Source organism: Nycticebus coucang, chromosome 10, assembly GCF_027406575.1.
Source record: "Nycticebus coucang isolate mNycCou1 chromosome 10, mNycCou1.pri, whole genome shotgun sequence".
Classification (NCBI taxonomy): domain Eukaryota; kingdom Metazoa; phylum Chordata; class Mammalia; order Primates; family Lorisidae; genus Nycticebus; species Nycticebus coucang.
In genome coordinates this window covers 117054480-117079841 of record NC_069789.1, presented here as the reverse complement: position 1 = coordinate 117079841, position 25362 = coordinate 117054480, and the positions used below count along the sequence as shown (strand labels likewise).

Below are 25362 nucleotides of genomic sequence, written 5' to 3'. Positions count from 1 at the left end.
TTCCTCCTACAGAAAGTGCTACATTACTGTATGCTGAATATCATTATGGTCACCTTAGAAGTACTCCCCTTGGGAAGCTTTGCTCTGACATCAGTGCCCAGTCTACCCTTCAAAGCATGTTTGGAACTTTTTTGTCTAGAATGGACATCAGAGTGCTGTTGTATTGCCCATGATACCTTGAATGTCATCAAAACATCTTTCTTTCAATATTTCCTTTAACTTTGGGTAAAGAAAAATGTCAGTGGGGGGCAGATCAAGTGAGTAGGGAGGGTGTTCCAATAAAGTTATTTGTTTACTGGCTAAAAATTCCCTCACACAGTTAGTGACAATGTGAGTTGGTACATTGCCATGATGCAAAAGCCGCACCTTTCTATTTCCTTTTTTTAATGTAATTTTTATTAAATCATAACTGTATATATTTATGGGTTCCAATGTGATGATTTGATATACAATCTCGAATGCTTAAATCAAACTGATTAACATAACCATCACCTCCCTTACTTATTTTTTGTCGGTAAGACATTTATAATATACTCTTAGTTGTTTTGAAATTTATCTTTTCATTGTGCACATTAGGTGAGATCTCACCAAATATTCTCCCTTCCCTCACCTTCCCTCCTCTCCTCTCTTTCTTTCTGGACTATATTTGTGTTTTATCATTTGTACGAATGTGTAAAGTGATTATATATTGGTTTCATAATAGTATTGAGTACATTAGATACTTTTATTTCCATATTTGAGATACTTTACTAAGAAGAATATGTTCCAGCTCCATCTAGGTAAACATAAAAGATGTAAGTCTCCATCTTTTTATGGCTGCATAGTATTTCATGGTATACATATGCCACAATTTGTTGATCCATTCACGGGTTGATGAGCATTTGGGCTGCTTTCACGACTTGGCAATAATGAATTAGGCTGCAATAAACATTCTGGTATGAATGTCCTTGTTGTAAAGTTATTTTTGTTTATCTAGGTAGATGCCTAGTGATAGAATTGCAGGATCAAGTGGTAGGTCAACTTTTAGTTCCCTAAGAATTCTCCATGCTTCTTCTTTTCTTCTTTTTTTTTTTATTGTTGGGGATTCATTGAGAGTACAATAAGCCAGGTTACACTGACTGCATTTTTTTAGGTAAAGTCCCTCTTCTCTATACTTCTTTTCAAAAAGGCTGTAATAGTTTGCAATCCCACAAGCAGTGAAGAAGTGTTCCCTTCTCTCCACACCCATGCCAACATCTGAAGTTTTGGGATTTTGTGATGTGAGCTAATCTTACTGGAGTTAGGTGATAATCTCAAAGTGGTTTTGATTTCCATGTCTTTGATGATTAAGGATGATGAGTATTTTTTTCATGTGTTTGTTAGCCATTCACCTGTCATCGTCAGAGAAGTTTCTGTTCAATTCTCTTACCGACAAAGAAATGGGGCTGTTTGTTCTTTTCTTATTGATTAGTTTGAGTTCTCTGTAGATTCTAGCTACCAGACTTTTGTCAGAATCATAACCTGCAAAAATCTTCTCCCATCCTGAAGGCTGTCTGTTTGCTTTACTTGCAGTTCCCGTAGCTGTGCAGAAGCTTTTTAGCTTCATTAGATCCCAGTGATACATTTTGGTGTTGCTTCAATTGCTGGGAGGTCATCCTCATAAAATGTTTTCCCAGACCAATATCTTCAAGAATTTTCTCTGCACTCCTTTCTAGTACTTTCATGTCTTAAGTTTAAATCTTTTATCCAGTGAGAACCAATTTTTATTGGTGGTGAAAGGTGAGGGTCCAGTTTCAACCTTCTACAAGTCGCTAGCCAATTCTCCCAGCACCATTTGTTAAATAGGGAATCTTTTCTCCAATGTATGTTTTTGTTAGGTTTATCAAAGATCAAAAGACAATATGTACCTGTGTTCTCTACTGTGTTCCATAAATCTACACCTCCATTTTTGTGCCAGTACCATGTTTTTTGATCACTATAGATTTGTAGTATAACCTGAAGTCTGGCAATGTGATGATGCCTCCTGATTTGTTTTCATTTCTAAGTAATGTATTGGCTATTCAAGGTTTTATCTGATTCCACATCAAGCGAAGTACTATTTTTTCAAGTTCTTTAAAGTATGACAGTGGTGCTTTAATAGGAATTGCATTAAATTTGTATATTGCTTTGGGTAGTATGAACATTTTAACAATGTTGATTCTTCCCAGCTACAAGCACGGTATGTTTTTCATTTGTTAACATCTTCAGCTATTTCTTAGGGTTTTATAATTCTCATTATAGAGATATTTCACACCCTTTGTTAGATATTTCATCTTCTTTGGCTCTACTTTAAAAGGAATAGAGTCGGGCGGCGCCTGTGGTTCAAGGAGTAGGGCGCCGGTCCCATATGCCGGAGGTGGCAGGTTCAAACCCAGCCCTGGCCAAAAAAAACACACACACAAAAAAAAAAGGAATAGAGTCTTTGACTATATCTTCAGCTTGATTATTGTTGGTATATATAAAAGCTACTGATTTGTAAGTATTCATATTTTATCCTGAGACACTGTTATATTTCTTGGTCTCTTCTAAGAGCTTTGTAGTTGAGTCCCTGGGATTTTCCAGATATAAGATTACATCATCGGAGGCGGAGCAAGATGGCAGCCGAGTAACAGCTTCCTTGCATCTGGGCACCGTGAGTCTGGGGAGATAGGACTCCAGGCATCTCTGGCTGGTGGGAACTGCCTATCATCACTCCTATGAAAATACAGGGAGTCAGCGAGAGACTTCTGGACCCCAAGAGGAGGACTAAAACAGTGGAAAGCCGGCAAGTGGTCGCGTGTGTTCAATCCGTCTAAACCCGCCCACAACTGTAAGTTCAGTAGCAGCGAGACTGCAAACCAGAAAGGCCTTACCTTGTGAACTGTTTTGATGTCCTTGGACTTGGCACTGAGTTGAACTGCCTTGGGGAAGGCCTGAGCGGGAGTGCAGAGAACTTTGGCCGTTGTCTAGGGCCCCAGTCTGAGCCGCTGAGCCAGACGGAGCTGATAGTGTTTGGTGGTGGGTCACACGGATCCATTGTCAGGGATCTGCCCCGGCAAGCTCTGCCCTCAGGGTCGCAGAGCTAGAAACGGGTGGGAGCTGGTAACCCAGCAACCAAGTAGCCTAAGGGTGGGGTCTGAGCCGCCTTGCAGCCCTAACCCTCAGGGGCAGAGTGAGATCGGTTTTGGCACACTGAGTAAGTGCATAGCCACTTCAGCAGCGATTCCAGCGAGAAAGCTGGGAAAGCTTCTGCTCAGCAAGTTTACAAGTTCAAAGTGCCTTTTAAGTAGGCTGAAGAGAGATTTAGGGTGTCTACCTGCTGGGGTTGGAGAAATCAGCAGCCTCCAGTCGTATCAGAACTGTGACTAACATCTCATACCCCAGAAGACCACGTGTTGCCCAGACAATATTCAATAACATATACAAACTGCTTTGTTTTTGGTTGTGTATTTTTTTCTTCTTTTTTTTTTTTTGGTTTGGTTGTTTTTTTTGTTTGTTTATTTTGACGTTGCTGATGTTCTTTTGTTTTTTTAATTTCAATCTTTTCCACACAGATCCCTTTTTCTTTCTCAATTTTCATAGTTTAATTATAATTTCCCATTGCTGCCTTTTTTAATAACTTCAACTTCATTTTTGCTAGTGTTTCTACCGATATAATTTGGTTTTTCACCCAATTTTATCCCCGTAAAGTTTTCTGTTTGCTTCTTTTGGTTTGATTTATAGCATTTTTGTCTTTCCTCTCTACTTGGTGGAGGTGGGGTACTGTGTCTGATCAGGTTAGCAAAGAGCTGCTGACCTCAAGGGAACCACGCAACTGGGCACCCCCAGAAGGTGGGGTTTTTTTAAGGTTGTGTCAAAGTACCCTACTGTACACCTATATTGCCCTGTCTCCCTCTTTCTGTGCCTCTCTTCTTTTTGTCAATATTCCTTATACCCACCCCCTCTCCTTTCTCTATCTTTCTTTTTTTCTTATCACTCGGTCCTCCTTTCTTTCATCCCCTTTTTTTGCTCTTCAACCTTCTCACCCTTCTGGTCCTATAACCCTTAGTCCACAGGCATAAGAACTTAAAGAGCAAGAGGAAGTGAAAGGAAAATCAGGGCAAGGAAACAGATAAAAGAAATCACTCATGAGGAAGAATCAGCAGAAAACTGCAGGCAACATGAAGAACCAGTCTAGAACAACCCCACCAAGGGACCATGAGGTAGCTACTGCAGATGATTCCACCAGTATAGAAATGTTAGGAATGACAGAAAGGGAATTTAGAATACACATGTTGAAAACAATGAAAGAAATGATGGAAACAATGAAGGAAATTGCTAATAAAGTGGAAAATAACCAAAAGGAAATCCAAAAACAGAATCAAATAAGAGATGAACGATATGAAGAATATAAAAAGGATATAGCAGACCTGAAGGAACTGAAACAGTCAATTAGGGAACTTAAAGATACAATGGAAAGTATCAGCAACAGGTTAGACCATGCAGAAGAAAGAATTTCAGAGGTAGAAGACAAAGTTCTTGAGATAACTCAGACAGTAAAAGAGGCAGAAAAGAAGAGAGAGAAAGCAGAACGTTCACTGTCAGAATTATGGGACTTTATGAAGCGTTCCAACATACGAGTTATAGGAATTCCAGAAGGGGAAGAAGAATGCCCCAGAGGAATGGAAGCCATACTAGAGAATATTATAAAAGAAAATTTTCCAAATATCACCAAAGAGTCTGACACACTGCTTTCAGAGGGATATCGGACCCCGGGTCGCCTCAACTCTAACCGAGCTTCTCCAAGACACATTGTGATGAACCTGTCCAAAGTCAAGACAAAAGAAAAGATTCTGCAAGCTGCCAGGAGTAAGCGCCAGTTGACCTACAGGGGCAAATCCATCAGAGTTACCGCAGACTTCTCTAATGAAACTTTCCAAGCAAGAAGACAATGGTCATCTACCTTTAATCTACTTAAACAGAACAATTTTCAGCCCAGAATTCTGTACCCTGCTAAGCTAAGCTTCAAAATTGACGGAGAAATCAAATCATTTACGGATATACAAACATTGAGGAAATTCGCCACAACAAGACCAGCTCTACAGGAAATACTTCAACCTGTTCTGCACACTGGCCACCACAATGGATCAGCAGCAAAGTAAGAACTCAGAAATTAAAGGACAGAACCTAACCTCCACACTTATGCAAAAGACAAAACTAAGCAATGGACTCTCACAAAATAAGACGAATAGAATACTACCACACTTATCAATTATCTCAATAAATGTTAATGGCTTGAATTCCCCACTGAAGAGACATAGATTGGCTGACTGGATTAAAAAACACAAGCCATCCATTTGCTGTCTGCAAGAAACACACCTGGCTTCAAAAGACAAATTAAAGCTCCGAGTCAAGGGTTGGAAGACAATTTTTCAGGCAAATGGAATTCAGAAGAAAAGAGGAGTTGCAATCTTATTTTCACATGCATGTGGATTTAAAGCAACTAAAGTCAAAAAAGACAAAGATGGTCACTTTATATTGGTCAAGGGAAAACTACAACAAGAAGACATTTCAATTCTAAATATTTATGCACCCAATTTAAATGCTCCCAGATTCCTGAAGCAGACCTTACTCAGTCTGAGCAATATGATATCTGATAATACCATCATAACAGGGGACTTTAACACACCTCTTACAGAGCTGGACAGATCCTCTAAACAGAAATTAAACAAAGATGTAAGAGATTTAAATGAGACCCTAGAACAACTATGCTTGATAGATGCATATAGAACACTCCACCCCAAAGATAAAGAATATACATTCTTCTCATCACCCCATGGAACATTCTCCAAAATTGATCATATCCTGGGACACAAAACAAATATCAACAGAATCAGAAGAATTGAAATTTTACCTTGTATCTTTTCAGACCATAAGGCACTAAAGGTGGAACTCAACTCTAACAAAAATGCTCAAGCCCACCCAAAGGCATGGAAATTAAACAATCTTCTGTTGAATAACAGATGGGTGAAGGAAGAAATAAAACAGGAAATCATTAACTTCCTTGAGCATAACAACAATGAAGACACAAGCTACCAAAACCTGTGGGATACTGCAAAAGCAGTTTTGAGAGGAAAATTCATCGCTTTAGATGCCTACATTCGAAAAACAGAAAGAGAGCACATCAACAATCTCACAAGAGATCTTATGGAATTGGAAAAAGAAGAACAATCTAAGCCTAAACTCAGTAGAAGAAAAGAAATATCCAAAATCAAATCAGAGATCAATGAAATTGAAAACAAAAGAATCATTCAGAAAATTAATGAAACAAGGAGTTGGTTTTTTGAAAAAATAAATAAAATAGATAAACCATTAGCCAGACTAACTAGAAATAGAAAAGTAAAATCTCTAATAACCTCAATCAGAAACGATAAAGGGGAAATAACAACTGACCCCACAGAGATACAAGAGATCATCTCTGAATACTACCAGAAACTCTATGCCCAGAAATTTGACAATGTGAAGGAAATGGATCAATATCTGGAATCACACCCTCTCCCTAGACTTAGCCAGGAAGAAATAGACCTCCTGAACAGACCAATTTCAAGCACTGAGATCAAAGAAACAATAAAAAAGCTTCCAACTAAAAAATGCCCTGGTCCAGATGGCTTCACTCCAGAATTCTATCAAACCTTCAAGGAAGAGCTTATTCCTGTACTGCAGAAATTATTCCAAAAAACTGAGGAAGAAGGAATCTTCCCCAACACATTCTATGAAGCAAACATCACCCTGGTACAAAAACCAGGAAAAGACCCAAACAAAAAGGAGAATTTCAGACCAATCTCACTCATGAACATAGACGCAAAAATTCTCAACAAAATCCTAGCCAATAGATTACAGCTTATCATCAAAAAAGTCATTCATCATGATCAAGTAGGCTTCATCCCAGGGATGCAAGGCTGGTTTAACATACGCAAGTCTATAAACGTTATCCACCATATTAACAGAGGCAAAAATAAAGATCACATGATCCTCTCAATAGATGCAGAAAAAGCATTTGATAAAATCCAGCATCCTTTTCTAATTAGAACTCTGAAGAGTATAGGCATAGGTGGCACATTTCTAAAACTGATTGAAGCTATCTATGACAAACCCACAGCCAATATTTTACTGAATGGAGTAAAACTGAAAGCTTTTCCTCTTAGAACTGGAACCAGACAAGGTTGTCCTCTGTCACCTTTACTATTCAACATAGTGCTGGAAGTTCTAGCCAATACAATTAGGCAAGACAAGGAAATAAAGGGAATCCAAATGGGAGCAGAGGATGTCAAACTCTCCCTCTTTGCTGACGACATGATCTTATACTTAGAGAACCCCAAAGACTCAACCACAAGACTCCTAGAAGTCATCAAAAAATACAGTAATGTTTCAGGATATAAAATCAATGTCCACAAGTCAGTAGCCTTTGTATACACCAATAACAGTCAAGATGAGAAGCTAATTAAGGACACAACTCCCTTCACCATAGTTTCAAAGAAAATGAAATACCTAGGAATATACCTAACGAAGGAGGTGAAGGACCTCTATAAAGAAAACTATGAAATCCTCAGAAAGGAAATAGCAGAGGATATTAACAAATGGAAGAACATACCATGCTCATGGATGGGAAGAATCAACATTGTTAAAATGTCTATACTTCCCAAAGCTATCTACCTATTCAATGCCATTCCTATCAAAGTACCTACATCGTACTTTCAAGATTTGGAAAAAATGATTCTGCGTTTTGTATGGAACCGGAAAAAACCCCGTATAGCTAAGGCAGTTCTTAGTAACAAAAATAAAGCTGGGGGCATCAGCATACCAGATTTTAGTCTGTACTACAAAGCCATAGTGCTCAAGACAGCATGGTACTGGCACAAAAACAGAGACATAGACACTTGGAATCGAATTGAACACCAAGAAATGAAACTAACATCTTACAACCACCTAATGTTTGATAAACCAAACAAGAACTTACCTTGGGGGAAAGACTCCCTATTCAATAAATGGTGTTGGGAGAACTGGATGTCTACATGTAAAAGACTGAAACTGGACCCACACCTTTCCCCACTCACAAAAATTGATTCAAGATGGATAAAGGACTTAAATTTAAGGCATGAAACAATAAAAATCCTCAAAGAAAGCATAGGAAAAACACTGGAAGATATTGGCCTGGGGGAAGACTTCATGAAGAAGACTGCCATGGCAATTGCAACAACATCAAAAATAAACAAATGGGACTTCATTAAACTGAAAAGCTTCTGTACAGCTAAGGACACAATAACCAAAGCAAAGAGACAACCTACACAATGGGAAAGGATATTTGCATATTTTCAATCAGACAAAAGCTTGATAACCAGGATCTATAGAGAACTCAAATTAATCCACATGAAAAAAGCCAACAATCCCTTATATCAATGGGCAAGAGACATGAATAGAACTTTCTCTAAAGATGACAGACGAATGGCTAACAAACATATGAAAAAATGTTCATCATCTCTATATATTAGAGAAATGCAAATCAAAACAACCCTCAGATATCATCTAACCCCAGTGAGAATGGCCCACACCACAAAATCTCAAAACTGCAGATGCTGGCGTGGATGTGGAGAGAAGGGAACACTTTTACACTGCTGGTGGGACTGCAAACTAGTACAACCTTTCTGGAAGGAAGTATGGAGAAACCTCAAAGCACTCAACCTAGACCTCCCATTCGATCCTGCAATCCCATTACTGGGCATCTACCCGGAAGGAAAAAAATCCTTTTATCATAAGGACACTTGTACTAGACTGTTTATTGCAGCTCAATTTACCATTGCCAAAATGTGGAAACAGCCTAAATGCCCACCAACCCAGGAATGGATTAACAAGCTGTGGTATATGTATACCATGGAATACTATTCAGCTATTAAAAAAAATGGAGACTTTACATCCTTCGTATTAACCTGGATGGAAGTGGAAGACATTATTCTTAGTAAAGCATCACAAGAATGGAGAAGCATGAATCCTATGTACTCAATCTTGATATGAGGACAATTAATGACAATTAAGTTTATGGGGGGGGAAGCAGAAAGAGGGATGGAGGGAGGAGGGTGGGGCCTTAGTGTGTGTCACACTTTATGGGGGCAAGACATGATTGCAAGAGGGACTTTACCTAACAATTGCAATCAGTGTAACTGACTTATTGTACCCTCAATGAATCCCCAACAATAAAAAAAAAAAAAGAAAAAAAAAGAAAGTAAATGAATAACAAATGAAAAAAAAAAAAAAAGATTACATCATCTGCGAACAGTAAGAGTTTGACCTCCTCTGACCCCATTTAAATATGCTTGATCCCCTCTATTGCCTGATTGCAGTGCCTAGGACTTTCATTACTATGGTGAATAGCAGTGGTGACAATGAACATCCTTGTCTAGTTCCAGATCTGAGTGGAAATGTGTTCAATTTTACTGTATTCAATATGATATTGGCTGTAGATGAACTCCATCAGTTTAAGAAATGCCCCATATAAGCCTATTTTCTTAAGTGTTCTGATGATGAAAGAATGCTGGATATTATCAAAAGCTTTTTCTGCATCAATTGATAGAATCATGTGGTCTTTGTTTTTATTTTATTTTACTTTATTTATGTGATGTATTATATTTGTGGATTGATGTATGTTGAACCAAACTTGTAACCCTGGGATAATACCAATATGATTGTGGTGTATAATTTTTTTGATGTGCCATTTAATTCTATTTGCTAGGATTTTATTGAATATTTTTTTGCAATAATATTCATTAATGATATTGGTCTATAGTTTTCTTTCTTTCTTTGTTGGGTCCTTTCCTAGTTTGGGGATCAGGGCAATATTTGCTTCATAGAATGTGTTGGGAAGTATTCCTTCTTTTTCTATGTTTTGGAAAATATTGTGTAATGCAGGTGCTAGTTCCTCTTTAAAGGTTTGGTAGAATTCTGATGTGAAGCCATCTGGTCCCAGACTTTTATTTTTTTGGAGATTTTGTATAGTTGATGCTATTTCAGTGCTTGATATAGTTCTATTCAACTTTTCTAATTCTTTCTGGCTGAGTCTAGGAAATTGGCATGAATTTCCAGGTATTCATCCATTTTTTCCATATTTTCATATTTCTGAGAACAAAGTTTTTTATAGTAATCATTGAGGTTTTTTTTTTAATTTCTGAGGTGTCCGTTGTTATTTCTCCTTTATTGTTTCTGATTGACGATATTAGAGATTTTACTTTACTATTTCTGGTTAGGTTAGCCAAAGGTTTAATCAATTTTAGTATTCTTTTCAAAAAACCCAATTTTTTATTTTGTTGATCTTCAGAATGATTCTTTCAATTTAAATTTCATTTAATTCTGCTCTAGTTTTGGTTATTTCTTTTATTCCACTGCATTTGAGGTTAGATTGTTCTTCCTTTTCTAGTTGCTTAAAATGACCCATTAGGTTGTTGACTTTCTTTCTGTTTTTATTGATGAAGGCTTCTAATGCTATAAATTTCCCTCTTAGGACTGTCTTTGCAGTATCCCACAAGTTTTGATCATTCATGTCTTCATTATAATTTTATTCCAAAAATCTAATGGTTTCCTTCTTAATCTCATCTTTGACCCAACTATCATTCAGCCTAAGGTTATTTAGTTTCCATGACTTTGAGTATGAAGATTTATGTTGCTGTTGAGTTCAACTTTTATTCTGTGATGGTCTGAGAAGATACAAGGAATAATTTCTATTCTTTTAAATTTGCTGAGGTTAGACTTGTGTCCTAAGATATGATCAATTTTGAAGGATGATTCATAGGCTGATGAGAAGAATGTGTATTCAGTTTTATTAGGATGAAATGTTCTGTGGATGCCTATTAAGTCCATTTGTTCTAGGGTGAAGTTTAAGTCCATTATTTATTTGCTCAGTTTCTTCTTGGAGAATGTATCTACACCTGAGAAAGGGGTATTAAAATCTCCAACTATTATAGTGCAGGAAGATATCAAATTGCTCACATCCATTAGAATTTGCTTTACAAATTGAGAAGCATCAGGTAGGGTGCATAAATGTTAATTAATGAAATCTCTTCATGTTAAGTATTTCCCTTAATATTTCCTTGACAAATATGTAGTGTTCATTCTTGTCTTTCCTTATCTTTGTTGGTTTAAATCCTATTGTATCTGCAAATAAAATTGCAATGCCTGCCTTTTTCTGATTTCCATTTGCCTGTATTATAGATGCCCATCTCTTCACCCTGTGTCTTTTTTTCCTTTGAGGTGAAATGAGTCTCATGGATACCCAGCCTGAGCTTTTGTATCCAGTCAGCCAACCTTTGGCTCTTTAGAGGACAATTTAAGCCATGTATGCTAGTGTTTTGGTCGTCATGTTTTTCAAAGGTCTAGTGGATGTTTTTGATCCTTTCACCATTGTGGAAGTTAGGTTTTATTTAATAAATTCTGGATGAGTTTACTTTGGTGGTAAATATTCAGACCCAGGAAATACTGGGTCTGTGTATTTCCTGGAGAGCTGGTTTAGTTATGGCAAATTTCCTTAACATGTATATGTCAGTAAAGCATTTGATTTCTACATCACAAATAAAACTCAGTTTAGCTGGATACCGGATCTTGTGCTGAAAGTTGTTTTATTTTAGAAGATTGAAGGTCAATAACCTCCTCTTCTAGCCTAAAATGTTTTGGCTGAAAGATCTGCTATCATTCTAATAATTCTCCCTTTGTAGGTCAGGTTTTTATTATGTCTGGCTGCTTTCAGGATTTTCTCCTTCATATTAACTTTGGCAAAGTTAATTACAGTGTGTCTAGAAGATATTTTATTTGTAATGAGTCTTGCTGGGGTTCTGAAACTATCTAATATCTGAATTTCTGTATCTCTTGCAATGCCTGGGAAATTTTCCTCCATAATATCTTGGAGTAGAGCATTTGTGCCTTTAGGACCATCCTCTTCTCCTTCAGGAATTCCTGTAAGTCAGGTGTTTGGTCTTTTGGAATAATTCCACAACTCTTTCAGGGAATGTTCTGTTCTTGTTTTCCATTTCTCTGCCTCTTTGAATGCTTGAGATCATTCAAAATCCTTGTCTTCAATTTCTGAGATCATTTCTTCTGCCTGCTCAACTCCACGATGAGAAATTTCTACTGTATTTCAAAGTTCCGCAAATAGCACTTTCACATCCTTGAGCTCTGCTATACCTTTTCTCATTATGTCCATATCCTTGGTGCCTTTGTCTTTGAATGCTTTAACTTCTTAAGAGAACTTTTGAACTGCTCTTTGGATTTCTATTTCCACCTTTTCCTCCATTCTATTCATCTTATTTGCCATACATATTCTGAATTCTATCTCTGACAATTCAGCTATTTGTCTATGAATGGCATCTTCTGTTGTATTTCCTTTGTCATTCCTTGGGGGAGTTAATCTACTCTGATTATTCATATTACCATTCTGCTGGTTCTGCCCCATGAGTATTTTCTGCAATTTGGCAATTAAAACTGGTAGAATGAGATTGGATTGTGGGCCCCAGGAAGTGGAGTTGATCAGCCCTTTACCAATGATCTAGGGCTTGTGATTGTGGCTTTTTTCCCTATTGCCTTGCAAAGGTCCCTTTCACAGCTGCAGGCAGAGACTCTGAGGACCTGCTTGGTGAGATAACAGAAGTTGACTTTGTCTTGAATTCAGCTGGCCTCTACCCAAGCCTAATGAGTCACAGTATCAGGATGAAATCTCAGCTGGGGAGAAATACAAGCAACTGTGGTGCCCTGCCCCTCACCAGCAACAGCTAGAGGAGGAGAATCAGTTCTTTCCCACTACAAAACAATCACCATTCAACCTCACAGGGTCTCCAGGTGGACAGCCCAGGTCAAGAGTTCTAATCAGATTGTCCTGGGCAGTACAGTTACTGCTCAACAGTGAGAGTTCAAGGGTCTCCAACAGCCCAATAGTCAAAATCCACAGGCAGTTTCATCCCACAAACCTGAGGGGATGGAGCCTGGACCCCTCCAGTGAGACACTGAGTCACCTGCTGCATACCATCATGGTGTGTCTCTCTCTCTCCTGCCTGTCACTCGCTTTCCACACCCCCAGCTTCCACTCAAGTCACTCTTTCCATGTTGCCGTCCAATGGCCTGCACAATGCCCAGGCCTCTCAGGAAATTGCCAAACACTCTGGGTTCTGCAGGGGACAGACCCTCAGACCGCTAGGTTGGGGGGAAGGGTGGACTGGGAGTTCAGAATTTCTGGGGAAATATTTGTTCAATTTTATGCTGGGCAGGATAATGCCTAGGCTCATAAGTGGAACCTCCCTGGAGGACTCCCAGTGATAAGCAGCTCCCTTCTGTGGAATAAAATGAGAGGTCTTTTGTTCCCTGCTTACTTGCAGAGAGCCCACAGCAAGCCTCCCACTTCAGCCCTCTTAGTGATGGGTTTTGAACCTAGAATTTGTTTCCTTGGATCCTCTTTCATGGAGTCACAGCTTGCCTCAGCAGAGACAATGTGCACTTGTCTATCTTCTTTCCTAGCTAATCTCCCTACCTTTGGCTTCACTAAGTCCACTTCTATGCATCCACCTTTGTACTTTCCTGTTTGTGAACTTGACTACTCTGACACCTTATGTAAGGAGAACCATGCAGTGTGTGCATGTTTGTGACTAGCTAATTTCATTTACCACAATGTCCGAAAGGCTTATCCATGCTCTACTATGTATTATATTTTCTTCCTTTTGATGAATGAATTCTATTCCATTGTATCTACATGCCACAGTCTGTTTATCCCTCATCTGTCAAGGGGTATTTGTGTTGCTGCCACATTTTGGCCAATTGCTGAAGTCTTTGAATAAGTTCCCATTGCTCTTGGCTTTTCAGGGCCCTGCCACTTGCAGTGTCATTGGCCTCAATGTGGTCCAGTTTACATACTCCAGCCCCACTCCCATAGAAATATGAAATACATATTCCAGTCTCTCAGATTTGTCAGACCCTTTTCCAATTTCTGACCATCAGCCATGATGCTTTATCTATGTGGAAATATCCTTCTTCACCAAGTAATCTGCCTTTCCCTCTTTCCATTTCAATTTAGATCCTGTTTCTTCCATTAGGACTTCAGTGGTCATCCTTCTCCCCGCTGATACAAACATTTGAATCAGCCTTAGGATTCACTCATGTAGGTTCTTCTAATACTTTGGATTATCCCCTCTGAACATTCATCATACTGTGTAATTCCCCCTGACTGAATCTTTTTCTCTGAATGTACATGGTTCTAGACATGCTCTGTCCCTCCAAATCATTGTATGTTGTCTGTCATACAGAAATTGTTTCAATCATGCCCTGAAAGGGTGGCTCATGCCTGTCATCCCAGGCAGAGGTGAGAGGATGGTTTTGAGGCCAGGGGTTCAAAACCAGCCTATGTAACAAGATCCCATACTCATAAAGAAATTAAAAAACAAATTAACTTAGCCTGGTGGTACATGCCTGTGTTTCAGTTACTTGGGATGATCATTTGAGCCCAGGACTTTGGGGCTGCAGTAAGGTATGATTGGGTCACTGCACTCGAGCTGAGCCACTGAGACCCTGTCCCACAGATGAAAGAAAGGAAAGGAAGGAAGGAAGGAAGGGAGGGAGGGAGGGACGGAGGGAAGAAGGGAGATGGGGGAGCAGGGAGGAAGGAAGGAAAGAAGAAAGGAAAGAAAGAGAGAGAGAGAGAAAAGAAAGAGAGAGAGAAAGAAAGAGAGAGAGAGAGAAAGAGAGGAAGGAAGGAAGAAAAGAAAGAAGGAAAGAAAGAAAAGAGCTCCAATCATCTTCTGAAAGAACAAGGAACACAACTACAACCTTTCTCAGTTCAGGATTCTGTTTCCTTATCTGATTTAGGGTAAGTCACTGTTACTACATCTTCATCTGTTATCACAAACTGTGATACATGTACTTTTCTAAGGATTTCAAGGCTGTAAAGACTCCTAGGGAAAGGTATCCCTTCACACCACAAATTGTCATCTGACATGATGATCAGCTCCCTGTACTTGGTGTGAAGGTTTCAGCTGCAGCCACTGATTGAGACTGTGGCACCTGCTGGTAGATCAGGTTTTATAGTAAAGAGATAAGGATCAATAATCTTTGCCGAGTTTGCTGCAGTTTGCTGGCTGATTCAGAGAAGTAGATATGGTGACCAAGAGTCACAAGTTGAATGATAATTGAGCAATTGTGAACTCAGGAAAACATTCTGGAGGTAGTCTGAGTTTGAGTTCATAGGAGTGAACCAGAAATTCAGTGACAAAAACTCAATGACATAGAAATGTGTGTACATTTAAAAATACTTTCAAAGCTGGACCTGGTGACTTATGCTTGTAATCCTAGGACTCTGGGAGATCTCAAGGAGTGGATTGTTTGAGCTCAGAAGTTTAAGACCAGCTTGAGCAAGAGCAAGACCCTGCCTGTAGTAAAAATAGAAAAACTAGGCAGGCATAGTGATGGGTGCCTGTAGTTCCAGCTACTTGAAAGGCTGAGGCAAGAGGAGCTCTTAAGCCCAGGAGTTTGAGGTTGCTATGAGCTATGATGCCACAGCACTCTACCCAAGGCAACAGAGTGATACTCTGTCTCAAAAAAAAAAAAAAAGAACGCCAAGACTTACCTAAAATGTATGGCTAAAAACATGAGGTTAGAATGGTGTCTCTATCACCCTGCAAGAGTGTGTTTTACAATATGTCATTCACCATGATGGACAATTTATATTCTTTCCTGATAGAAAATGTACTCTACCTGCCAAAACCTAAGTAGCATGAGTGCATGGGACAGCAAAGTGGACTGTTTTATTGAGGAAAAAAGAAAGTGATCTTCACAAATAGTCTGACTGGTAACATCTGGGTGTTTGCCTTATTTGGACATATCTGAGACTTGGCTAAGAGTTCAGCTGCTTTGATTGGCTGAGACTCAGATCCTTTCCACAGGAATATACAGTTTTCAGTTTATTGACATGATAAGTTAGGTTACAGTTTGCTACATACAGAAATGGTTTTAGGCAAAATTTAATTAAACAGGTGATTTGCTCAAATTTTCAGGAAAGTACATGCAGAAAGGCCTCAGCAGTTGATGTGTCAGGAGCACAATGTCTTCATTAGAGTAGAACAATCCGAAATTTCAGTGGATTGTGTCTGAGAAATGAATCCAAGAATGAGCCAAATACATAAAGTAAGAGTGAGCCAAAAAAACGCTGATCCTTGCTGTTTTACAAATGCTTTCATACACACTAAAGGAACCATTATTACCTCTATTTTAAAGTTGGGAAATGGGGTTTTAGTGGGAACAGAGTGAGATTCACACAGCTGGGATTCACACCCAGGCAGTATCATTGCAAAGTGTGTAGCAGGTTGAATTGTGACCTCCAAAAAGATATGTCCGTGTTGTAACCTCCAGAACCTATAAATGTGATCTTATTTGGACAAAGGGTTTCTGAAGATATAATTGAGTTATGAATTTGGAGATGACATCACTGGTAATCACTTGAGGGCCCTAAATCCAATGACACATGTCCTAATGAGAGACAGAAGAAAAGACACAGGCAAACAGAGAAACAGGCCACGTGGAAATGGAGGCAGAGATGGAGCATGGTGGCCATAAGCCAAGAAGTGTCCATAACCACGGGGAGCTGGAAGAGGCAGGAAAAATCCTTCCCTAGAGACTCCAAATGGAGCAAAGCCCTCCTGTCAACTTGATTTTAGACTTCTGGCCTTCAAAATTAAAAGAATAAATTTCCTTTGTTTTAAGACACTAAGTATGTAGTAATTTCTTATTGCAGCCACAGGAAACTAATACTGTGCCCTTTGGTTCCATATTACAGCACTTCCTCCAGGATGACATGAGTTTACATCTGTCAGATCTCATGCTTCTTTGGGGATATCTGGGGGGTTGGGGGTGGGGGTGGCCATTTAAGGTGCCAGGAGTGGGAGAACAGAGCATAGAGACAGGGAGTCCTCAGTGCAGAGCTCCCAACTTCTCTTCTGTAGACTCTTCTAACTACACATACAAAGTTAACCCACAAAACTGTTGCACCTGAAAGAAATCCAGAGACATTTGTATCATTTCCATGCCATCAACCTTACCCAGAAATCCGTAGATCCTGCAGATCCTACTGAAGAAGCAGAAGTGAGTTTGAACATTTCAGCAGTGAGTAGTGAAAAGGACAAAGGAGGCCCGGGGCCATTCATTGCTTCAGGTGCCCAGTGATGGTCCATTTAATGGCACTTGCATACTGAGTTCCATTTCTGCTTGGAACAGAACGTTCAGGCACCTGAGAGACAGAACAAAACACCAGTCTCTACTCACCTCATTAACCTTTAACAACATCCACACAATGCCCATCAATACACAAAGTACTATCAATGTTTAAGATCCCAGAGAATATTTTATTATTGTCTTACCATCTTTGTAGACTTGAGTACTTTGAGGATTCACTATGTGAACCCTGAGGGAGCGAAAGACCCTGCTTTCCTCTAAGGCAGTGGTTCTCAACCTGTGGATCGTGACCCACAGGAACTGTATTAAAGGGCCATGGCATTCGGAAGGTTGAGAACCACTGCTCTAAGGATTTTCCCACAATCCCTTGCTGGCTGCCATAACCACATCCAGTACCCCTAACCCTGTCCCTGTGCCCTATAACCAATATCCCACACATTGGTTCTTCTGAAATCATTTCATCTGGGTGTGGTAGCTCACATCTGTAATTCTAGTACTCTGGGAGGCCAAGGCAGGTGTTCACCTGAGCTTAGGAGTTCAAGTCCAGCCTGAGCAAAAGTAAGACCCTGAGTCTGCTAAAAATAGAAAAAATAATATAGCCAGGCATTGTGGTGGTCACCTAAAGCCTCAGCTACTGCGAAAGCTGAGGCAAGAGAATCTCTTAAGCCCAAGAGTTGAAGTTGCTGTGATCTATGATGCCAAGATCTCCAAAAGAAAATAAAAAAACAATGAATAAATAAACAAAAATGAAAAACACTTTAACTGTTGTCTTTGTTCAGGCATTCAGTCTATTTTAATTTGTTACCACTAATATATTTGATTACTGAGCTCTTCAACATTGTGTTTTCTCTTTCTTTCTTCCTCCTGTTTTTATTATTTTTTTTTGTCTTTACTTTGTTAACGTATTTGAGGCTATTTTGTTTCATCCAATTGTCAAAAATGTGTTTGTTCTTGATTCATTCTAATGTTGCCGAGGGAGCTGTCATCATAAAGAGTCTCTTCTCTTATAATTAACGGAAAGCCATCTTGTATACATCACTGCTCACTGGAATTATTCTGCCTTCTTTTGCTGCTTAAAACACCAACACTTGTTTGCAGAGCAGAACAAGCATTTAGAGAAAGGCTGCTTCTCAAAAAGCTGTTTGAATTCATTTAATGTTCAATAAGGCAATAGGTTTACATATACCACAATTTATTAATCCATTCGTGGATCGATGGGCACTTGGGCTTTTTCCATGACTTAGCAATTATAAATTGGGCTGCAATAAATATTCTGGTACAAATATCTTTGTTATGATGTGATTTTTGGTTTTCTGGGTATATGCCCAGTAGAGGGATTACAGGATTGAATGGCAGATCTATTTTTAGATCTCTAAGTGTTCTCCATATCTCTTTCCAAAAGGAATGTATTAATTTGCATTCCCAAATATTATGCAGCCTTAAAGAAAGATGGAGACTTTACAAAACTCTTTCATGTTTACATGGATGGAGCTGGAACATATTCTTCTTAGTAAAGTATCTCAAGAATGGAAGAAAAAGTACCCAATGTACTCAGCCCTACTATGAAACTAATTTAGGGTTTTCACATGAAAACTATAACCCAGTTACAACCTAAGAATAGGGGGAAGGGGGAAAGGGAGGGGAGAGAGGGAAGAGGTGGGTAGAGGGAAGGGGATTGGTGGGATTACACCAGCGGTGCATCTTACAAGGGTATATGTGAAACTTGGTAAACAGTCTGTGAAGCTAGTGAATGATGGCCCATGATTATATCAATGTACACAGCTATGATTTAATAAAAAAAAAAAAGATAATTAGGAACAGAAAAAAAATGTAAGATGTTCATTCTATTACTAAGGAGGGGGAAATAGTGTCAAATGAAATATCACATGACAGCCATCAATTATAAGGTATACCTCTAGTTTCAGAAATGTTAAAATACATACTTTATAATCAATAAAATGCAGTAAATTTTTTATTGAAAAATCCAATTGAATATAGTTATTATTGAGAATTATACTTTCACAATACATTATGCCACTGTAATACAACATTTTAACTGCCTATTTGTAAGATTATTTTAATTACACTGTTGGGTTTTATGTTTGTCATAGCTAAGAAAAAATACTTTCCAAAGACATATTCTTACATATTTATATATATTCCCAAGCAAAAAGATACAAGAATAATTTTTAATAATAAAAAATTTTAAAACCAAAAAAATAAGGCAATAGGCCTTACTCATAATTCTAATTTAAACTTCAATTTTCTCAAAATTTTCCTACATTTTTTCTGAAAATGTGTGTTTGGTTACAGTGTAGTGTCACCCAATTTCTAAGTTTTCATTCTATTCTACTTAGGTCAAGATTAAAATGTGGAGAGGTCACCCAGCCTTGGCCTTCCTTCTTTGGCCTCCAGTACCTGACACTCCATTGAGGGGGATCAGGTATAGTCTGGGCAGAGGCAGAAAAAGCGAGTAAGGTAATATTTTTGGTATCAAGGTTGCTGAGACTTCTTGTGGGCTCTGAGAGAAAGTAGCCTTTAACTGTGCAAAGACACCAATAGGACAGGATGGGGAAGAAGGAGATCAGAGGAAGCTGAAGGAATAAACTTGGCAGTTGTGCTGGCCCCACCTGGGAGGGCAGGCAGTGTAAAAGTTTGGAATCCCCCAGGGTCCAAGAACTCAAGTTTCCTCCTCCCGGTCCAAGAAAAGTGGCAACATGTGTGCTCTGGAAGTCGTCCTCCAGTGGGAGGTTGCCCAGAAGGTAGCTGAGTTCTGTGACACCCCCAGCTAGAGAGAAAGGTCCTCTGCTTGTTGTCTAATTTTTCCTTTGTCCTATTGAGCTTCTTGGACCCACACAGAGCAGATTTGGTATATGCCTCCCTTGCTTCCTTAAGTTTGTAACAGTTGAAAATCAAAGCTTGAGTGCCACTCACTTTCTAGAGAAAACACTTGTGGTGTTATGAACCCCTCTAGCACCTTTGTCTAAGGACTGAACTTCATGGCCAGGTGGAGGGCCAGTAATACCTGGCAGCATGAAGGAGGAGGAATAGAAAACAAACAGAGGCAAAGAGTGTGCCAGGGCTGGGTGGGAATGGAGAGGTTGAAAAGGAATGACCTTACAGGTTGCATTAAATCTGTAGATCAGTTGCTTTGGGTAGTATGGACATTTTTACAATGTTAATTCTTCCCGGCCATGAACATGATTTGTTCTTCCATTTGTTAACATCTTCTGCTATTTATTTTCTCAGGCTTTCCTAGTTCTCCCCATAGAGGTCCTTTACATCCTTTGTCAGGAGGTATATCTCCAGGTATTTCATTTTCTTTGAAGCTACTGTGAAGGGTATTGTGTCTTTGACTTAAGCCTCAGCTTGACTATTATTGGCATATATGAAGGCTATTGATTTGTGTACATTAGTTTTATATCTCAAGACATTACCATATTTTTCGATCACTTCCAGGAGCCTTGCGGTTGAGTCCTTGGGGTTTTCTAAGTATAAGGTCATATCATCATCAAAGAGCTAGAGTTTGACCTCCTCTGTTCCCATTTGAATCTCCTTTTATTGCCTGATTGCATTGGTTAGGACTTCCAGCACTATGTTAATAGTAGCAGAGATAGTGGGTATCCTTGTCTGGTATCAACTCTAAGTGGAAATGCTTTCAGTTTTAATCCATTCAGTATGATATTGGCTGTGGGTATGTTGTAGATGGCTTCTATCAGTTAAGAAATGTCTCATCTATGCCTATTTTCTTAAAGATACTTTACATCTTTTGTATTTGCCTGGATAGAGTTAAAGAACATTCTCCTTTGTAAAGTATCACAAGAATGGAAAAGAAAATATCCAATGTACTCAATACAAATATGAAATTAGTCTATGAACAACTATATGCCCACATGAAAGAAAAACTAAATTAAACCCAAGGGAGGTGGTAAGGAGGAGGGAAGGCAGAGAGGGGAGTAAGGATGGGAGTTGGTAAGCTGTCACCTAACGGGTACAATGTTTGGGTACATGGCACACCTCCAGGGTGAACTACAGGCTCAACTACAACTTGGACTTTGCCTAACAAATGCAAACAATGTGACCTAATCATCTGTACTCTCATATTAATCTGAAATTAAAAAACAAAGAAAAGAAAAAGAAAGAAAGGCCTACAAGGAGGAAGAGAGAGTTACTGCAACAGGCAGTGCCTAGTTCCAGTTCTTGGTCCCAGGGGGTGGCAGTTGCTGCTGCTTCCATTTTCCTGAGCCAAGGCAAAAAGAAAATGCCAAAGGGCAAGTCCTTAGGACCTTATCTGCAGTCTCCACCTCACAGTCTGGGGCTCGTTTGTATCCACTCTCCTCTGCCCTCCTTCACACTTGATGCTGTCAGATGAGAGAGAGTAGATGAACAGAAAGAGCAGAATTCTGGGAAAAAACAAGCTTGGGAGTTGAGAGATTTGGGTTCTACTCTTGTCATCCCTTGGTGATGACATCATTATTTGGGGTTATTCGCGCTTTTGGTACCAAAGTTCTTAGAGCAATAAAAGATGATCATATTGACCTGTTAGAGAAATGCTTTTATGGCACAGAATTCCAAATAAAGGATGTGTAGGCATGAAAGAAAAGATTAAAAAGTAGACATTATGCTCATTTCTAATTGAGAAAACTAAGCCTCCCACAGAGATTAAAGCCCCTTTCCAGAAGCACAAACTTGCAAATTAAGTAAGTGGGGAATTGGGGCAGACCATCCACTCTTAGATAATTTGGAAAAGCTGTGTCACATATTAGTTAAGAGTGAAGATTAGTCACCAAAACTTTTATATTATACTTAGGTTTATAAACGTTGATCTACTAAGAATTTCCTGGGTATCATGGCATGTGATAGAACCTTTCTGTGTTTTGTTTCTCGTTTTAGGAAATGGGAATAATAATCTTACCTACCATCTAAGTTTTTTGGAGGGGTTCAATGAGTTAAGCCATCTCAAATGTTTTGTATGTCACTGCCACATAGAAAAATGGATGTTATTGTTATTCAGACTAGATATATTTTATTGGCTATAGTTCTCAAGGTTTCTGACGATCCTGATTGTCAATGTGTGCTCTTGGGGTTTATGGAGAGGCTATTTCATGAGGTCCAGCAAGTCAAAACTATGTTCATAGTAACACGAGGCATTCTTTGACCTCCTCATTTTTATTCTTTCATGAGTGTCCAGTGGAGTTTTGCAGAGGTTACCTGCTGTGAAGTGACCTTATCACTCAGAAGCCTGACAAGTAGTGTGCTTGTGTATTCCTGTGTTTTAAATTTTTCTACATATAAACCTCCAATATTGTTAAACCTCAGAATTTACCTTATAAATGCAAACAATGTAAAGTAATTATATGTACCTTCATACTAATCTGAAATGTAAAAATAAAAAATTTTTAAAAATTGGGGGAGGCAGAGAGCAGCCAAGATGGCCGACTTCGAGGATCGGGTGTCAGATGAGGAGAAGGTACGCATAGCTGCTAAATTCATCACTCATGCACCCCCAGGGGAATTTAATGAAGTATTCAATGATGTTCGGCTACTACTTAACAATGACAATCTCCTCAGGGAAGGGGCAGCACATGCATTTGCCCAGTATAACATGGACCAGTTCACACCTGTGAAGATAGAAGGATATGAAGATCAGGTCTTAATTACAGAACACGGTGACCTGGGTAATAGTAGATTTTTAGATCCAAGAAACAAAATTTCCTTTAAGTTTGATCACTTACAGAAAGAAGCAAGTGACCCCCAGCCAGAAGAAGTAGAAGGAGGTCTGAAGTCTTGGAGAGAATCCTGTGATAGTGCTTTAAGAGCCTATGTGAAAGATCATTATTCCAATGGCTTCTGTACTGTTTATGCTAAAACTATAGATGGGCAACAGACTATTATTGCATGTATTGAAAGCCACCAATTTCAGCCTAAAAACTTCTGGAATGGTCGTTGGAGATCAGAGTGGAAGTTCACTGTCACACCACCTACAGCCCAGGTGGTTGAAGTGCTTAAGATTCAGGTTCACTATTATGAAGATGGCAACGTTCAGTTGGTTAGTCATAAAGATGTGCAGGATTCAATAACTGTTTCAAGTGAAGTTCAAACTGCCAAGGAGTTTATTAAAATCATAGAGAATGCAGAAAATGAGTATCAGACAGCAATTAGTGAAAACTATCAAACAATGTCAGATACCACATTCAAGGCTTTGCGCCGGCAGCTTCCACTTACCCGCACCAAAATCGACTGGAACAAGATACTCAGCTACAAGATTGGCAAAGAAATGCAGAATGCTTAAAGGCTGAATGTAGGATTCTTCAGTATGTGGAAAGAAAACGGATTGAACATGTGGTCATATGATAAGTGATTTATAAACAAGAGGGATATTTTGCTAGGGCTTTCAAAGTTATCAGGTTTTCTAGCCTCATTGAAATACTGTTGAACTTGTAGCATTGTCTTGATTCTTTTGTGTTCTCTGCTTTGTATTTTTCTGTTATCACTATATCTACTTGTAAATTTTTGTTGTTGTTAATATTGCTACATTTAATGTTAGAGAAAGAGGTCTATCCTGGAGTCATTTTACTATTTAGAAAATTTTCCTAGCCATGAAGCCCTGTTACTGATTTGGACAAGGTAATAACGTTCAGTACTTTTCTACCCCTATCCTTTAAAGAACTTCTGGTACACAGCTAGAAAGGCTGTGGTACACAAACTATAGCTAAATGGAAGACATGTTCACCCTTCCTCCAACTGCTCTGATCATCATTTATTAGCATCTCATTACAGTAGTTTTCCAAAGTTTGGATTAGGACTTCTTGGGTACTTTGGGGGGGCAAAGGAAGTTTTCTGGAAATTCTATTACAGCCAGCTTCTCTGGGGAACTTGTTTTTAAATCCAAAGACTTGAACCACAGTCCCTGCACGTGAACATGTTTGCTTTCTTCCCTTCCCTCATTGTCGTCTTCTCATCTAGTACCACTGTAGTTACAGACATCTGCATTTTTAGAAAAGTTTTACCCCTTTATTTTTTTAAACATTTAAAAACTACTGACATACTGTGGATATAGTAAAATATAAAACTTGAAAAATGCAAATGTTGAAGAAATAAGTATCTTGTGCTTTAATATTTTATGGCAGGATTGTGCTGTAAGCAAATGAATCAAACAACTATGTAAATCACAAACAGAAAGTAAAAATAAACCAAAGTGAAAAGGTTAACTTCCAGGCAGTATCTTTCTATTGTAACCTGTTATTTAAAGGCATACTAGTGATTTCTTCTGAATAGGATGTAAAACTTGTTCCGAATTACCCTTGCTTAGTCCTGCCTGCCAAGAACTCAAATGTAACTGTGATAATGCAACCCTTCCTAGGTATATTGGCGGGTCTGTGTGTGATCTCAGAATGCACAGGTGACGTAGACAGGATATGACAAATGGTAATGGTGGATTCATTTACATTGTTTACACTTCTATGACCAGGCCTTAAGGGAAGGTCAGTTTTTTAAAAACCAAGTAGTGTCTTCTTAAATCTCCCAATGTCAAAAAAGAAGGGTATTTCTGCTTAAACTTTGTTTTTGCTCAGTAATACAGTTAAGCAAGTTTGTTTCCAAGTGACCCATTGAGCTATGTAAGCATTTTTTGTTTATTTCAAATAAAATATATTTGTATTATTTGTCATTCATATCATCCATCCATACCACACTATCCCCTGTGTCAGGTAGTCAAATAGAAATATACCTGTTTTGTTCTAAAAAAAAAAAAAAAAAATTGGGGGAGCCAGCTACCCCACTGCCAGAGGTTCTGTTTCTCCTCTTTCGTTTCCCTGTTTTTTGCTTATCAATCTTTCTGTCAATAAACTCCATCCTGTCACTTTAAAAAAAATTTTTGTGCAGTGGCAGTATCATAGCCAGTGAGGTTTATCCAAGGAGCAATTATTGCTAATTGAAAACTTTCCCCAATACCCTGTTGTGACAACTTGCAATATAGTCAGCACTGGCAGTTTTTGAGCAACAGGACATAGTCAGACAGGTAAATAGATATAGATATATGAGAGGGGATTTATTAGAAGAATTGGCTCATGTGGGTACAGGGGCTGAGAAATCCCAGGATAGGCCTTGTACAGGCTGGAGACTGAGGGAAGCCAATATGAT

At 38.8% G+C, this 25362-nt stretch overlaps 2 protein-coding genes and 1 non-coding gene across 4 annotated transcripts in view; 2 read left to right on the top strand and 1 right to left on the bottom strand.

Annotated features, from left to right (window-relative positions):
- The window catches only part of LOC128595778 (sulfotransferase 2A1-like), a 46152-nt gene extending 32623 nt beyond the window's left edge, over positions 1 to 13529 (bottom strand). Inside the window, exon 1 of one of the 2 annotated variants that reach the window (XM_053604746.1) lies at positions 13435 to 13529. The gene's annotated coding sequence lies outside the window, so the exon portion shown is untranslated. The remainder of the gene's footprint in view (positions 1 to 13434) is intronic. The other variant, XM_053604745.1, reaches the window with a different exon arrangement.
- A 9115-nt stretch (positions 13530 to 22644) lies between these two features.
- On the top strand, positions 22645 to 24895 carry LOC128596324 (F-actin-capping protein subunit alpha-1-like). Its single transcript, XM_053605992.1, has one exon. The coding sequence runs from the start codon at positions 22652 to 22654 to the stop codon at positions 23510 to 23512; it is 861 nt and encodes a 286-aa protein (XP_053461967.1). The 5' UTR covers positions 22645 to 22651; the 3' UTR covers positions 23513 to 24895.
- A 197-nt stretch (positions 24896 to 25092) lies between these two features.
- Positions 25093 to 25233, top strand: LOC128597771 (U4 spliceosomal RNA). Its single transcript, XR_008383335.1, has one exon. It is a non-coding gene; the product is annotated as a U4 spliceosomal RNA (small nuclear RNA).
- The last annotated feature ends 129 nt before the right edge of the window (positions 25234 to 25362 follow it).

What these genes read in the sequence shown, in the direction of transcription:
- LOC128596324 (XM_053605992.1), top strand. Translation starts at nt 22,652, where the DNA reads ATGGCCGACTTCGAGGATCGGGTGTCAGATGAGGAGAAGGTACGCATA.